A 14,048-nucleotide genomic window follows, 5' to 3' on the forward strand; every position below is an offset into this window, starting at 1 on the left:
CAGGTTAGTAGGGACAGCAGCAGAATGGAGGGTTGGCCCCTTTAAGGGCAAACTCTAGCCTTACTAACTGTCCAGTGAGGTTTGCATTACTGGATACTTTGAATTTTCAAGAAGCTACAAGTCTTCACCTTCTGCAAAATCTTCAGTTTGTAAATGCTAACAGTCAATTTACATTTAAACATATACAGACACCAGTTACACAACTTTCAGGCAAAACGGCTCTTGGGTTGTTATCTCTGGCCAATTAGGGAAAACACATGAAGCCCCAAAAGGTAAGTTGCTTTTGAACCTCACTCTCAGGTCATCAGAGGTGTCTTCTGGACTGGAGTGTGGCTAAGGGTAGAGTGTTTGCCTACCACGCAAGAGGCCCTGGCTCTCTAGTGCCACAAGCAAAAATGAACAAGAAACAAAAAACCCAAAGTACTAAAAGCATCTTTCTCATTGCTTTTGGTAATCTATCGAAATCTAAGACACTGGCTTATATGAAGATTTTACCATATTAATCAGAAAGACAGCTATCAATTGTGTTCAAATCCAGTTTTATTAAAATTATTTGGTTATTTTGGTAACAGTAAAAAAGTCTTTGACTACGACCATGGGGCATATCACACATGAGTTTATGTTTTGGTTGGAAGGTTTGGGTACATGTATATTTCTAGAGCCTCTGCCCTTCAATTCATTGCCAAATGACAAATTGCCTTAAGTTTTTCTATTTGTCATAGCAAAGAAATGTACAAAATAAGGTTGAAAAAATAAAATCCACAGATTCAAAAAATTCTCTTCAAATATTAAGAACATACAAAGCATATTAAAGAACTGTACGTTTAGTCCCCCAAGTATCAAAACAGGCATTTGATGTCTGTGTTGCTCATTTTTACTTATTGCTAGTTATGTTTCATTGAAATTCCATCATAGTTTCAATGGAATCAGAGGACAGAAGAACCTGGGGAGCACTTGATTTGGACTTTAAAAATCACAGGACGTTTTTCCTTAGTGGGATTTTTTTGCATAGCTCAGGGCACTGTTTGCTTCTTATCGCCTTATCATTAGCGATACTGCCTTGCAGTAGATCTAAGTATTGGCTTATTTAAGTGTATTAATTAATGGAGAGAAAATGGCAGAAGGCCTTCCTGTCCAACGCAAACAACGGTCAGCCAACCTGAAAGCCACAGGGTTCGTGCTCTTTAGTTGTTCTCCAGTGAACCTGAAGTTGGCTGTAAGAAAAAAAAGAAAAGAATCTTGACACAAGCATTGTGGCTTCTAAGTAGTTTTGTTTTTCTAGCTGTGTATGAAAATTTGACCATGGCCATGGAGCCTTGTTGTTTTGTTCCTGTGATACGCATATCTCTTCGAGTTCAATGTGGGAAACAGCAACACAGCTTTGTTTGAGAAAATGAAGTTTTCACAACTTGTGAAAATTCTGCCCTGTATTTTCCTAAGATTCATGGATTACTTACTTTCATGCACTATTTCTAGACATTCCACTTTTAAACAAAGACCATTCCTCTCCACTCCTGACCACTTTATTTCACCAGAGGCAGAAGACTGCCGTAACATATTAGGGTTGGCTGCCTTGATTTTAGGTAGAAATGCTTGTTCTTCAAGAAGGAACATATTAGTACAGTCTATTCTCATTTATTTGTGATCTAAATAAATATCGGATCTGAAGGAACAAGCAAATTTGGCAACAAAGCAGACACATTTCTTTACTTACATCAACATAATAGAGCCCCAACTTTACAAACTTCATAACTTTGCAATTTATTAATGTTGTCCCAGAAAATCAGAACCAGGACAGTAAGTCATAGCAGCAGGAATTATATCAATTAACAAGAGTTTTCACCTTACTTCCCAAATAAATGGAGAAAACACTTTCTTTAGGAAGAGCACATAGCTTGAAATTTCTCAATAAGCAATTCTATACATCGAACTTAATTTTTTTATACTGTCTCCAAAGCTTAAGAAATAATTCATATATACCAGGACTTCCTCCTGAGTTAAGGTTCATTTCATCCCTCAAGTCAAGAACATTTAAGCCTTAAGATATTCAAGTAATATTTAGAACAACAAAAGCAATACATAGGATGGAACATTGCCAACTCAGAAGTCATTTAAATCCCAGAGAGAGAAATTATACTTACAAATGGAGTCCTGATTCCAAACTTGCTGTGGAATGTCATGGTGACTTTGTTTTTGTGTCCTGTTCTTTGATCAAAGGCGTGGCACGTATCAAAAGGTGGACTATACAGGTGAAGGCTCACAGCGGGCTCTGTGTGGCTGATGTTTTCCACTCGATGTAGGCCAATAGAATCTGAACAATGCCAAATGGAAGAAAGATGAAGGAGTTTTGAAGATTCCTGAAGGGCAAGAAAATTTTATGGCAGGGTGCCAGTGCTTCAGGCCTGTAATCCTAGCTACTCAGGAGGCAGCGATCAGGAGATTGCAGTTCAAATCTAGCCCCGGGCAAATAGTTTGCAAGGCCCTATCTTGAAAATACCCAATACAAAAAGGGCTGAAGACATGGTTCAAGGGGTAGAGCACCTGCTTAGCAAGTGTGAGGCCCTGAGTTCAAACCCCAGTATCACACAAAAAAATACTTTTTTATGTTCTTGAATTAATACTGATATGGAATTAGTAAAAATTAGTTGGAATTTAAACTGCTAGTGAAAGATGGTGACATGTGTGTACTAACCTCTGCTCCTTCATGACACTCCCTCCCATTGCAGTAAAACAATAAAAAGTCATCAACAGTGAAAACAGGAAAAGAGGAAACACTAATAAAAACTTGAAAGCTCAAAAGATGAATGGCTTTGCAAAGGAGAGAAAGCTGAATACTAAGCCACTCCTAGGGACAGCCAAGAAATATCCTGATTTAGCTTGGAAATCAGAAGTACCAGGTACTTCTAGTACCTGGTACTAGAAATAGGTGATCATAGCTTAGTAGAAACCAGCTGGCTGGAAGCTTAGTTAGGAAGCAGAATCTCAAATCCTGTCCACCATGCTCCCACCTTTTTCCCTCAGCAGAAGAGTAAGATCTATTCTCTGCAAAGATTACACTAAGTGAACTCAGGTCTGGTGGACACCAGGTAAAAACAGATGAATTAAGTAAAAACATCCATACTGAAATGTAAGATTCCCTTTTTCCTTTACCACTTAGCTGCCACACAGATTTTTTTCCTCTAGGCAGGAGAGGGGAAGCAGCTTCTCCAAGGAATTTTATCAGCTTAAAAAAAAAGCCCTGAAGATATTGTCATTGGAATTCCTCTCCAAACTATCACAGAGTTGACAAGCCCAATCCTGTGTTCAGAGCTAGTAAGCAATGTTTGGCCCTGGTTTTTATACAATAGTTCATTGCCAAGGTCACCAGACATTTGAGCTAGGCTCTAGGACAAGACACAAAGGCAGAACAACTACTTGAACAGAGGCTACTCAGAAGACTTTAAAATGTCTATCATTAGTGTCACCAGAGAAATAAAATGCCATACAAGGGACCAGAAAGTCAAGTGTTTAGAAATAACATCCTGAATAGAAGGGTTAGTAAGAAAAGGAGAGACTCAAAGGACAAAGGCAGAAAAATGGGAAAGAAAAAAAACTTAAGAGTGATAGTTCAGAAATACAACAAGGAAATAAAACCTAGGAATATTGCCTTGGATTGAAGGACACAAATGTCCAGACTGAAAGAACCCAGGAATCCAGCACAAGGAATCGTCATCTAGGGGAATATGTAATCATGAAATCTCAGAGCACAGGGGACAGAGTGAGGAACCAAAAGAAAAGACTCCAAACATTTGTAGAAAGATTTAAAAAATAGATTTCAAAGAAAGATTTGAGTCTGAATGCCAAGACAAGAACCCTGGAAATTAAAAGACACAGTTCTGAAGGACAATGGTTGCCAGGTCACACCCCATATCCAACTAAACTACCAGTCAAGTCATAAGAGTTGACTACACAATACAGATTTTTAGGTAGGTAGGTCTCAAAAATTTACCATCCATGACGACCACACTCGGCTTCCATGACTCCTTTCTCATAGAGCTTTTGGAAGATACACTCACCAAAATTAGGGTTTAAACCAAGAACAAAGAAAAGAACTCAGTAAACAGGGATCACAAACAGGAGAGAGCCAAGGGAAGGCTGGGATAGTATGAGGGGAATCTCAGGTTGACAGCCCTTGTATACAGAATCAACCAATCTGTACAGAAGAAGTCAAAAGGCCTAGAGAGAAATATCTTCAAGAAGATTAGAAACCAAAACCAAAACCAATATGATCTAGCACCAAGAGTGCACACCATAAAGAACAAAGCCTAGAAGCAGAAGACGTGGGTTCTAATCCTAGCTTGAGTGACTGCCTTGGCTGCCTTTAACAAGTCTCAACTTTGAGCATCTTCAGTATTCCTTATTTCTAAAACTGGCACCCAATTCTCAGATCTGCAAACATTTCGATTCTATAGCTTACTGCTTTTACAGTACACTTGCTCGAGCACAATTTTCAATATTCTTCAGATCTGAAGAATAATTTTTTATTTCTCCACTTGGAGGTAAATAAACCATCCAATTCATGATGGGCAGTCCCGCAAAGATCCTGCAATAACAAGTCACTGATGTTTCAGAGAAACCTAAGGTTGTCTATGAACATAACACCCTGAATGTGCCTGATCTCATCTGATCTTGGAAGCTAAGCAGGTTAGGCCTGGTTAGTACTTGGATGGGAGACAACTGAGGTTCATGCATCTATTTGCTGTTAATAATCCCAGCATCATCCTCTTTATATTTTGATCTCTGCCTCCTTTTCCCTTATGTTCGTGCTGTGCTCTTTGTCTTGGGCTTTTTTTGGTGATATTGATGTTGGCCCTATGGACCTTTTGCCAACTGCAGCAGGTAACTTGGTCTTCTTGCCCCAATTCTCCCCTCCTCTCCACCCTGTGCTGTATACAGCTACCAAACTGATAAAGACACTCTCAGTTACATCTCTGCTGACTAAAGAAAACTCATACTTTCAGCTGGTCTTACTGCCTCCTGTCCACCATCCCCACCCCCTATCCTGAAATATCCATTTTTTGTGAGGACTGTACTCTGATTCACACCCTTCCCTACACTTGAACACTGCCCCTCTCTGCCCTTTATCTTTCATCTGTAAAATCAGAGGTTGAAAACTTGTGGCTTTTAAGTTTTGGGGGCAATAAGTCTACAGAAATATTTGGTTTATCCCACCCAGTATTTTACATTGGCAAAAAGTCACATAAAAACCAGCATTTCCAACTTCAATGGAAAAAGAAATCAGGGTCATATTGTCTCATGTGAGCTGAGTACCACTGCTGGGCTTAGTGTGGCCTGCCTCCTCCATTCATCGGGTCGGCCACAGCTTCATCCCCAGCCTGCATCACTCCTCACCTTCCCTGCTCGGCTTGTGTCGAGAAGATCCTTGAAAAAGCTTACCTATTTTTCACAATTCAATCTCCTTTCTTAAAGTCCGACACCAACTGAAAGTAATTATTCTGAAAGCTTTGGTACGGGCAGCAAAGTTGTTCTTGTAAATCTGGTATGTGTTTTGTATAGTAACCCTTAAATATTTGAGAAAATGCATTTTGAGTTTCCTACTAAACAGGAAACGAATGACTTTATGTTATATGACTGGAGGGAAAAAATATTCCCATACAATCTGACCATTATAAGTCACTTGCATTCCTAAAGTAACCATCTAACAGATTTAGGCCAAGAAATCCAGCCAATGCTAGACCTTAAAGTATATTAAGGAAGAAATAGATTTGCCAGAAAAATTCTGTAATACTTTATTTAATGTAAGTAGGTTAGCATCTTGATTAAAACCATGTGTTTGGATCAAACTATTTATTGGGTTTGATTGTGACCTTGGACAAGTTATTTAATCTTCCTATGTGTTGGCACCTTATCTGTAAATGAAAATAGAATGTATTTATCTCATATGTTTTGGAAAGTTTCTATTCCTTTTAGGAATATAGAAGTTAAGTCACTGCCTCTCCTGGGAAGCATTTGGATGTCCCACAAAACCTTCAGGGGAAAGCAGGAATTCTTTATAAGATATCTATAAATCACTGCCCAGTAACATACTTTGTGAAATTTCCCTTGAGAAAAGTCTTTTAGGTATGCTGTATGCATTTTAGAAAAAAAAATAGGGAGTAGCTAGTGTTCTTAATCACTTCCAGAATATTCTCTTACATTTTTCTAACCGTATGATTATATTACTTCCAGCTGCATCCAACTCTTTGTTGAAAGACTCTATTTAATGTAAATTCATATTCCATTCTCACTATTCTAAGTTTTGGCAAATAAATAACTTTTTAATGGACGATAATCTGTATGCATATAAAATGATTCCAGCCCAAATGCAAAGACTTAAAAAACAAAACCCATTGTGTTTAGGTCATACCCCAAGTATTTTTCCTCATGACTCCAGGCAGTTTCCACTGCTCATGTGCAAGCCACTAGGGTTTCAAATAACAGTTCAGACCTTCCCACTTTCCCTGGGCAAGGGGGCGTGTTACCATTGATGTAGGCACACTGGTTTTCCCTCAGAGTTCTTTCAGACTTCTTGATCATCTCATTGGATTTCTTGTCAGGCCAGGCAAATAAGGACTCTTTTAGGTTTCCTTGTAGCATCTTCAGGAAGCAGTGGGAGTCCGTGTGGTCATGAATGCTGCTATACATAAACAAAGTGACAATTGAACTCAGCAGGTGTCCCAGTACCCAGTCTGCTAGAGCTGATACCTATACACTGTCAAGAGGACATCTTCCAGGCCCAAATCCACGTTGACTGGACTTTAAAAATACCATCAATTTACAATTCAACAATGTTCAGGGCATTGTACTAAAATAATATATGATCCATATTAAGCTCTATAAGGGACATAATTTTGATGTATACCCCCTACTAAGGTGTATACAAAGGTACACACCTGTAATCCAGTCACTCCAGAGGCAGAGGCAGGAAAAATAAGAACTTGAGGCCACCAGTCTAGGCTATATAGTGAAACTCTGCCTCAAAAAAGAAAAAAAAAAAAAAAAAAAAGAAAGAAAGAAAGAAGGACAAAAGAGCAGTAAATTTTGCAACATTGTTATAATACTAATTTGATATTAAAAACAAACTCAGCAAGCTGTTATCCTACCCAAAATACATCTTAATAACTCACTAAAGCTGAGCCAGAATTTGATTATTAAAGTACATTACAAGTGGTAGAATGCTTACGTGGCATGGGAGACCCTGGGTTCCATCCCCAGCACCAGGAAAAAAAAAAGGCGCATTAAAGAAATTTTTAAAAGAGTAAGTATGATCGTCTAACTGCACCACAGCGAGATCTCTGCACATTTTACCCAATGCAATTATTATTTTCCCTAGGCTTTTTCTCCTTCCTAGGGGGCTGGGGGGCATGAGTATGTGCTTGTATGCTATCCTAAAGTTATACAGTACAGTACACCCAGTGTCAACATTTTCTAGGTGTGGAGTAGCCTAGCTGTGACTACTTTCTAGTGTTGGTGGGAGAAAGCAAATTGCCTCTGAAGGAAGAAAGGATTATTCATATCATTTTTTTTTTTTTTTGGTGGCACTGGGATTTGAATTTAGGGCCTCATGCTTGTTAGGCAGATGCTCTTACTGCTTGAGCCACTCTACCAACCCCCCCCCCCGCCCCCCCCCCGTCCCCTTTTTTGTGATGGGTTTTTGGGATAGGGTCTTGTGAACTATCTGCTCAGGACTGCTTGAACCTCTATCCTGATCTCTGCCTCCTGAGTAGCTAGGATTATAGGCATGAGGCTTGTGCATGTAATCTTAAGAGTAAATAGTATTTATGTAAATGAATACCAAATGCTGTAGGATTGATTAAGATATATGAACTTGTATGTGATTTTAGAATTTATTTCCTATGATAAATTCTATTAACCTATGTATGTGTGAGAAGAACTTGTTTCCTAAGTCCAGAGCCTCATCCTACCCCAGATAATCTGCTTTCAAAAAGTATTGCAGAGGTGGGAGCCAGTGGCTCCTATAATCCTAGTTACTCAGGAGGCAGAGATCAGGAGGATCTGGGTTTGAGGCCAGCCCTGGGGCAAATAGTTAACGAGATCCTATTTAGAAAATACCCCAAAATATCCCTTTTTTGAAGAGGCTGGTGGAGTTGCCCAAGTGGTAGAATGCCCTGCCTAGCAAACCTAAGGCCCTGAGTTCAAACCCCTGAACCACCAAATATATATATGGATTATGCTTCTATTTTTTTGTTTGTTTTTTAATTTTATTTTTGTGATACTGGGGTTTGAACTTCGGGCTTTGTGCTTTCTAGGCAGGCGCTCTACTAATTGAGACACTCCCCCACTGTTCCATTTTTTTTTTTAAACCATTCTCTAAAATGGAGAAAGATCTGTTTAAAAAGATAACAATATTCAGTTGGTCACAATACTGACAAATACACAACTAAAGAACAGAATCAACTTTAAAGAATCAGTACTACTTAAGTTGCCTTCTAGGTAGAGAAGCTGCACAATTAATTTGAAGTAGAAAGAACTTTTCTGAATTTGTGACATGTTTTTCAAGCCAGATTCTGCAGCTTTGCTCTTTGGTCCCACAACTGTTTACACACGTCAAATACCACAAAGGTCAGGTTTAAGCCCAATTAAATAAAAACTTTAACCCATAAAAGACAGAGAGGTTAAATGAAGGTGATTTCTTGCTCCCTTTGATTTACTATTTATTTTCAGGATTGGTTCTGACATATATGGTATATGTCTGAACTCCATACTAAATTCTCATGGGACGTTTTGTTGGGAATTAGGGGACAAGATGAATACATAATTCTAAATTGTGATTTCTAGTCTTTGCAAAATCAGTACCTGGCCTGACATGGTATTTTGCATATTCTGGGCCAGGTGCACTAAGAAATACCTTGAACAGGGCTGAGGTTGGTTCAGTAGTAGAGCACTTGCCTAGCATGCATAAGGCCCTGGGTTCAATTCCTAGCACCACAAGGGAAAAGAAAAAATGGAAAGAAATATCTTGAATTGTTACATTACCTGCCATGTCCTTCACCCCAACACAGAATCATCAGGTTAAATTTCCCATTCCCTTGATCCACAAGATTGCGGGTATACCTAAAAAAAAAAAAAGAAAAGAAAAGAAAGAAAGAAAAAGAAGAAGAATGTATTCATAAGTTTGAATTAGATTGCTGAAACAAGTACTGGGAAAAATAAGTGTCACAAAGTGCCATTTATTTATGAATGCTAACATTTATACCTTTAGGCAGCTTTTTTTTTTTTTTTTTGAGGCACTGGGATTTGAACTCAGGGTTTCATGATTGCTAGGCAGACTCTCTTTATGGCTTCAGCCTCTCAAGCCAGCCCTTTTTGTGATGAGATTTTTTGAGATAGGATCTCAAAACTATTTGCCCAGGCTGGCTTCAAACAATGATCCTCCTGATTTCTGTCTTCTGAGTAGCTGGGATTACAAAACGTAAGCCACCAGCCAGGCTCTTTAGGCAGTGTTGTATGTGGCTTCCTGATTAGAATCCAGCACAAATGAAAAGTATTTTTCATAGGTGATGTTTTAATCTTTCTGTATTTAGTATCTTTGTTTTGTTTGCTGATCCATGAAGGATGATAAATTCTGTATTTTGAATCACCACATTTACTGAGGTAGTGGCTCAGTTTTAATTAATTAACTGAGGTTCAGCTTTAATTAATAAGATAAAAGGAAAACCCGAACAAATCCATGTGTCTTCATGTTTACCAGTCTCAAACAGATAAAAAGTAACTTTCTCACTGAAGGAATTTGCAAAGTACATCACTGCTCTAGGGAAGAATGTCTATGGTTTTGGGCTCTTTTTCCTTACAGTAGCTAAAGTAGGACATGAGAAACAAGGTTTCACTAAATAGCAGTTCTAGAATGCTCTTTGTTTTACTTCTAAGCTCAGACACAAACCACATTGAAAAGCACCAAGAATGAGGAGTTTTCCACAAATAAGCTGGGGGCTGACCAAGTACCAGAACGATGAGGACATCAGGTTAGAATGCTAAACCCCTTACAATGAGAAGAAATCAATAATTGGCAAAAAGTAAACAAATAAATAAACCCAACATCCCAAGCAGAACAACTATCCTAAGTTGTGGGAGGACTCAACTTTAAAGTTGGTATTGATCCAAGGGGTACCACTGTCACCATCTCACTAGCAAAGTGTCATAATTATAGAATTCATTTTAGACTGTTTAAGGAGAGGACCATCTATACGCCTTTATTTGTAGTCTTGTTCACTTGGTCAGTCTGTTTACTCAAGTCCTGCATGCCCCTCCCCCAGGCTCAGGGCCAGTGCCTGCAGAGCCTGATCCTTGAGGGAGTTGCTTAGTAAGTACTTTTTAGCTATCAGTCTTTACTTTGTAGCTCTTTATGTCCTGGAGAGCGGCTGTCCACACAGCCTTTAACTCACCGTAAACTGAGCTTCTGTACCAGGATCCCTCTTCTCCCTCCACCAATCTCAGGGCCACCTCTTGCTTTGGGGGACTTCTTCCAGAGAACCTATTGTCTGGCCCACATTGGAACACACTGTGTGGAACATATTCTGCATTGGTTCTTCTGCATTGCCTCTTCTGTCCCCTAACTCCAAGGTTATAGATCAGACTCCTTCACTGTCTCTAAAATCATTGTAGAATTCATTTCTCTCTCGTCTATGAAAACTAATCAGCTACCCTGGACCAGCGTGTTCTAAAGATGGGTAGATGGTAGTCTACCTTGGTTGATTTCACTGGGGCAATACTCTTATCTAGTTAGATACATTACTGTGTGTCACACATACATCTGAAGGAAGTTGAGCTGTGGTTCAGAGTGTAGCTCTGGAAAACAAAGCTAATTTGAACCCTGGGAGAAGTAAGACCTCCTGCAGGTCACCCAGCCAACCACTTCCTTGCCTACCAGAGGCCAAGAATGTCACCTGTCTCATTCAGTGTAAAGTCACTGGAGAGTAGAATCTATAGCAAGGTCTCAATTATTTGGACCAAATGTAGCCACCATTTTAAAACTTGGCTCTGGTAGCATTACTGACATCCACAGCAGGATGTGATTAGGAACTGTGTCCACGGGAACCAAATGAAATTCCTAAAGCCACATTGGAAGTGCAAAACGGGATCTTATGTATGCTTTGCCTTTTCTTTTCCTGTCTTAGGCTCATCTCTTGCTAAAGCATTTAAAAATTTAGGATTTGCAATCCTAAAATATAGTTGAAAGGATTCTTGCCAAGAAAGGTACCGAATACCCTCTGTTAAGAAGAAGCAATTGAAAGAAACTATTTCCAAGGAAAACGCATTTCCTTCTATTCTTCAGCCTTCTCCTCTCCCCTGGTCTTGGCCTAACTAACTCGGACCCTCCCACCACCTCTCTGGGAGATCACATTTTACCTCTGGCTCCCCAGCCTTACCAGGACCCCTCACTTCCCACGTCGGGAAGCAGCACTGTTTTCAATACAGAACCCACGATTTGGGGGCCGAAAAAGCCTCAGAGTGCTTACTTTTCGAAACTCGATAGTGGCTTTGAATAAATCCGCTGTCCAGGAGGTTGGAATTGCTTAACTTGGTTTGGAAGAGTGAACAGGGAAAACTGAATAACAGCGGCTGACAAAATCAAGACCCTATCTGACATTTTTACATGAGTAAAAGTGCCTGTTGGGAGGCTCCTGGTTGCAGGCGACTTGAGATGGAGAACTAGATGGGAGAACGGTGTTCCAGCTATCACCCCTTTTCCTCGGTGGGGGATGTAACTCTTCCCAGGCGGCCTCCTCCGCTAGCCCAGCAAGTCAGCTCCTCCAGGCGGCTGACCGTTCCCCGCCTGGCTGCGGGGATCTCCCCGCACCTCGAGACCAGGGTGGGCGATGGCCCACAGGGGAGGACATTGCTCTTGAGGCTGGGTGCGGGAGGAGCGGTGGGCTGGAGGTGAAGGGCTTGTGGGTGAGGTGAGAACGAGAAACTTTTCGGCCTGGCTCGCTGGCGCTGGTCCTCCTGCTGGCCTCTGCGGACCCAGCTTTTGCAAGAGCACAGTGCCAGCGCCAGCAGAGGGAAGCGAGGGTGGGGGTGTGGGGAGACACGAGGGTGGGTGCGGGGAACACGAGCGTGGACAGGAGAGTAGATGTGAGGGACGCGAGGGTGGGTGAGGGGTACACGAGGGTGGGCGCTCGGGTCGGTGCACTTGGCCTTGGGGCTCACCTGTACTGGTCGAACTTGGCATACAGGGCCCACTCGGCGGGGTTGCTTTCATAGGCTTCCAGGACAGCCTGAACCTCCTCTACGTTGACTTCGTCGCTGGCGAAGAGCTGGTGCAGGATGCGAATCAGATCGGCCAGTGTCCGCGGCTTGAGCACCGCGGTGTGCTCCATCCCGCGCAGCCGAGCTGGCGGCGCGTCTAGCTGCGGGCCGCTGGGCTGCGGAGACGGCGACAGCGGCTGGAGGAGGCAAAGGACTGTGGGGGCTGGGTGGTCAGCCACACACCCCAGGACTCGGGAGGGGACCCAGATACACAGACGCCCTCGCAGGTACCAAGATACCCCCCGCGGCAGAGGCGGACTCGGAGTCCCCGCACACCACCGAGGCTGCAGTCAGAACCAGATGTGCGGAGTTCGCCTGCCCGGGAGCTTTTTAAGCTTCTGGAGTCAGCCAGAATGTACCAACGGCTTTCAGAGGGTGGAGTGGGGCGGAAAGCCACCCGGGAAAGGTGGCGGAGACGCGGAGGGCGTGCGGGTCAGGCCAGCGCACACAGCCCCGCTGCCCGCGCGCCCTAAGCGCGCCCCAGGGTCCCTGTCCTGTCTCAGGTCCCCAAGTTTGCGGTGGGCTTTGCGCAACCTCCCCCCTTTCCCCACTTGAAAGGTGCATGCTGACCGCCCATCCCATCCCTTTTCCCAGCGCCACCTCCCTAGGCATGGTTTGCAACTCGAGATGCAGACAAAAGGGGTCTCGGGAGCTTTGGGGGGACGCTGCGGGAAGGGATGGAAAGGGGCCACTTCTTCCAAATAGCTCTAAAGAATTGTGAGGCGCTTGCAAAGGTTGAAGATGGGACTCCACTCCCAGACTAGAGAGAGACTCTTTTGTCCAATGAAACTGTCGTAATATGCCCCCAGACCAGGTGAAGATGAGATTTTTTTCCCCAACAAAATTAATGTACAGTAATGAATTGTAAGTACATTTTAACAAAGAAGACTTAACCTTTTAGTAAGACCAATTAGTGACACGATGGAAGGAAGGCCACGCATTCCAGAATCTTTTATTTTATTTTTTTAGTTTTTGAAGTACTGAGGCTTGAACTCAGGGCCACTTCACCAGCCTTTTTTTGTGCGTTGGGTATTTTCAAAGATAGGTTCTCACGAACTATTTGCCCAGGCTGGTTTTAAACTGCGATCCTTCTGATCTCTGCCTCCTGAGTAGCTAGGATTACAGGCATGAGCCACTGGTGCCCAGCCAGCAGCTTTGATTTTAAAGTCAAACCTCGCTTGAAATAATATACTAAGTGCAAAGAACCCAAGGCTTCAATTGTGGCGAGAATGGACTTTCTTTTTTTGGGCTGGTGGGGGTGGGGTGGTGGTTATGCAGTAATTTAAAGGATTGTAATGTGGTGTGTTTTGTTCTAGTCCTTCTATTCCAGGTGTTTGCTTGAAGGATCCTTCTGGGAACACGCACCAGGAAACACATTTCTATCTTGTGCATCACACCTAGTGTACATTGGGAGTACCACAAATCAAGTAGGCTTGAAAATTAGAAAAACGTGAAAGACAGGAAGTGAAATTATACCTTTCTTTTTTCTCATTGCAAATAGATCCAGGGAATAGTTTGGATTCCAGGTTAGATTTCTGGAAGACTGGTTTGGCTGTTTCTACACTTTGTTCTACACCATGTATATAAAGGCGTTTACTTGGGCCACTGTCTTATTTTAAAGATCCCTGGTTAATGTTGTCATGCTGTAAATATTCTAACAGTGCTATGGAAAAGGAATACAAGTAGAAAGCCCTTGTGGTGGGTTTTGCTGAGGAACCAACCTTTATGGGAATTTATCACAA

At 41.9% G+C, this 14,048-nt stretch overlaps 1 protein-coding gene across 2 annotated transcripts; it reads right to left on the minus strand.

Moving 5' to 3' along the window:
- Window positions 1–522: 522 nt before the first annotated feature.
- Window positions 523–12,621, minus strand: Cdo1 (cysteine dioxygenase type 1). Of its 2 annotated transcripts, none has more exons than XM_020171576.2 (5): window positions 12,208–12,621; window positions 9,037–9,114; window positions 6,522–6,673; window positions 2,142–2,311; window positions 523–1,214 (listed from the first exon to the last, which is right to left on the minus strand). In XM_020171576.2, exons 1-5 carry the CDS (start codon window positions 12,375–12,377, stop codon window positions 1,185–1,187), a joined length of 600 nt encoding a protein of 199 aa, XP_020027165.1. In that variant the 5' UTR covers window positions 12,378–12,621; the 3' UTR covers window positions 523–1,184. The 2 variants fall into 2 exon arrangements, with proteins under 2 accessions (XP_020027165.1, XP_020027164.1); XM_020171575.2 differs by having other exon boundaries at window positions 6,522–6,676; window positions 12,208–12,620.
- Between the last annotated feature and the right edge of the window lie 1,427 nt (window positions 12,622–14,048).

Source organism: Castor canadensis, chromosome 16, assembly GCF_047511655.1.
Source record: "Castor canadensis chromosome 16, mCasCan1.hap1v2, whole genome shotgun sequence".
In the NCBI taxonomy this organism is placed as follows: domain Eukaryota; kingdom Metazoa; phylum Chordata; class Mammalia; order Rodentia; family Castoridae; genus Castor; species Castor canadensis.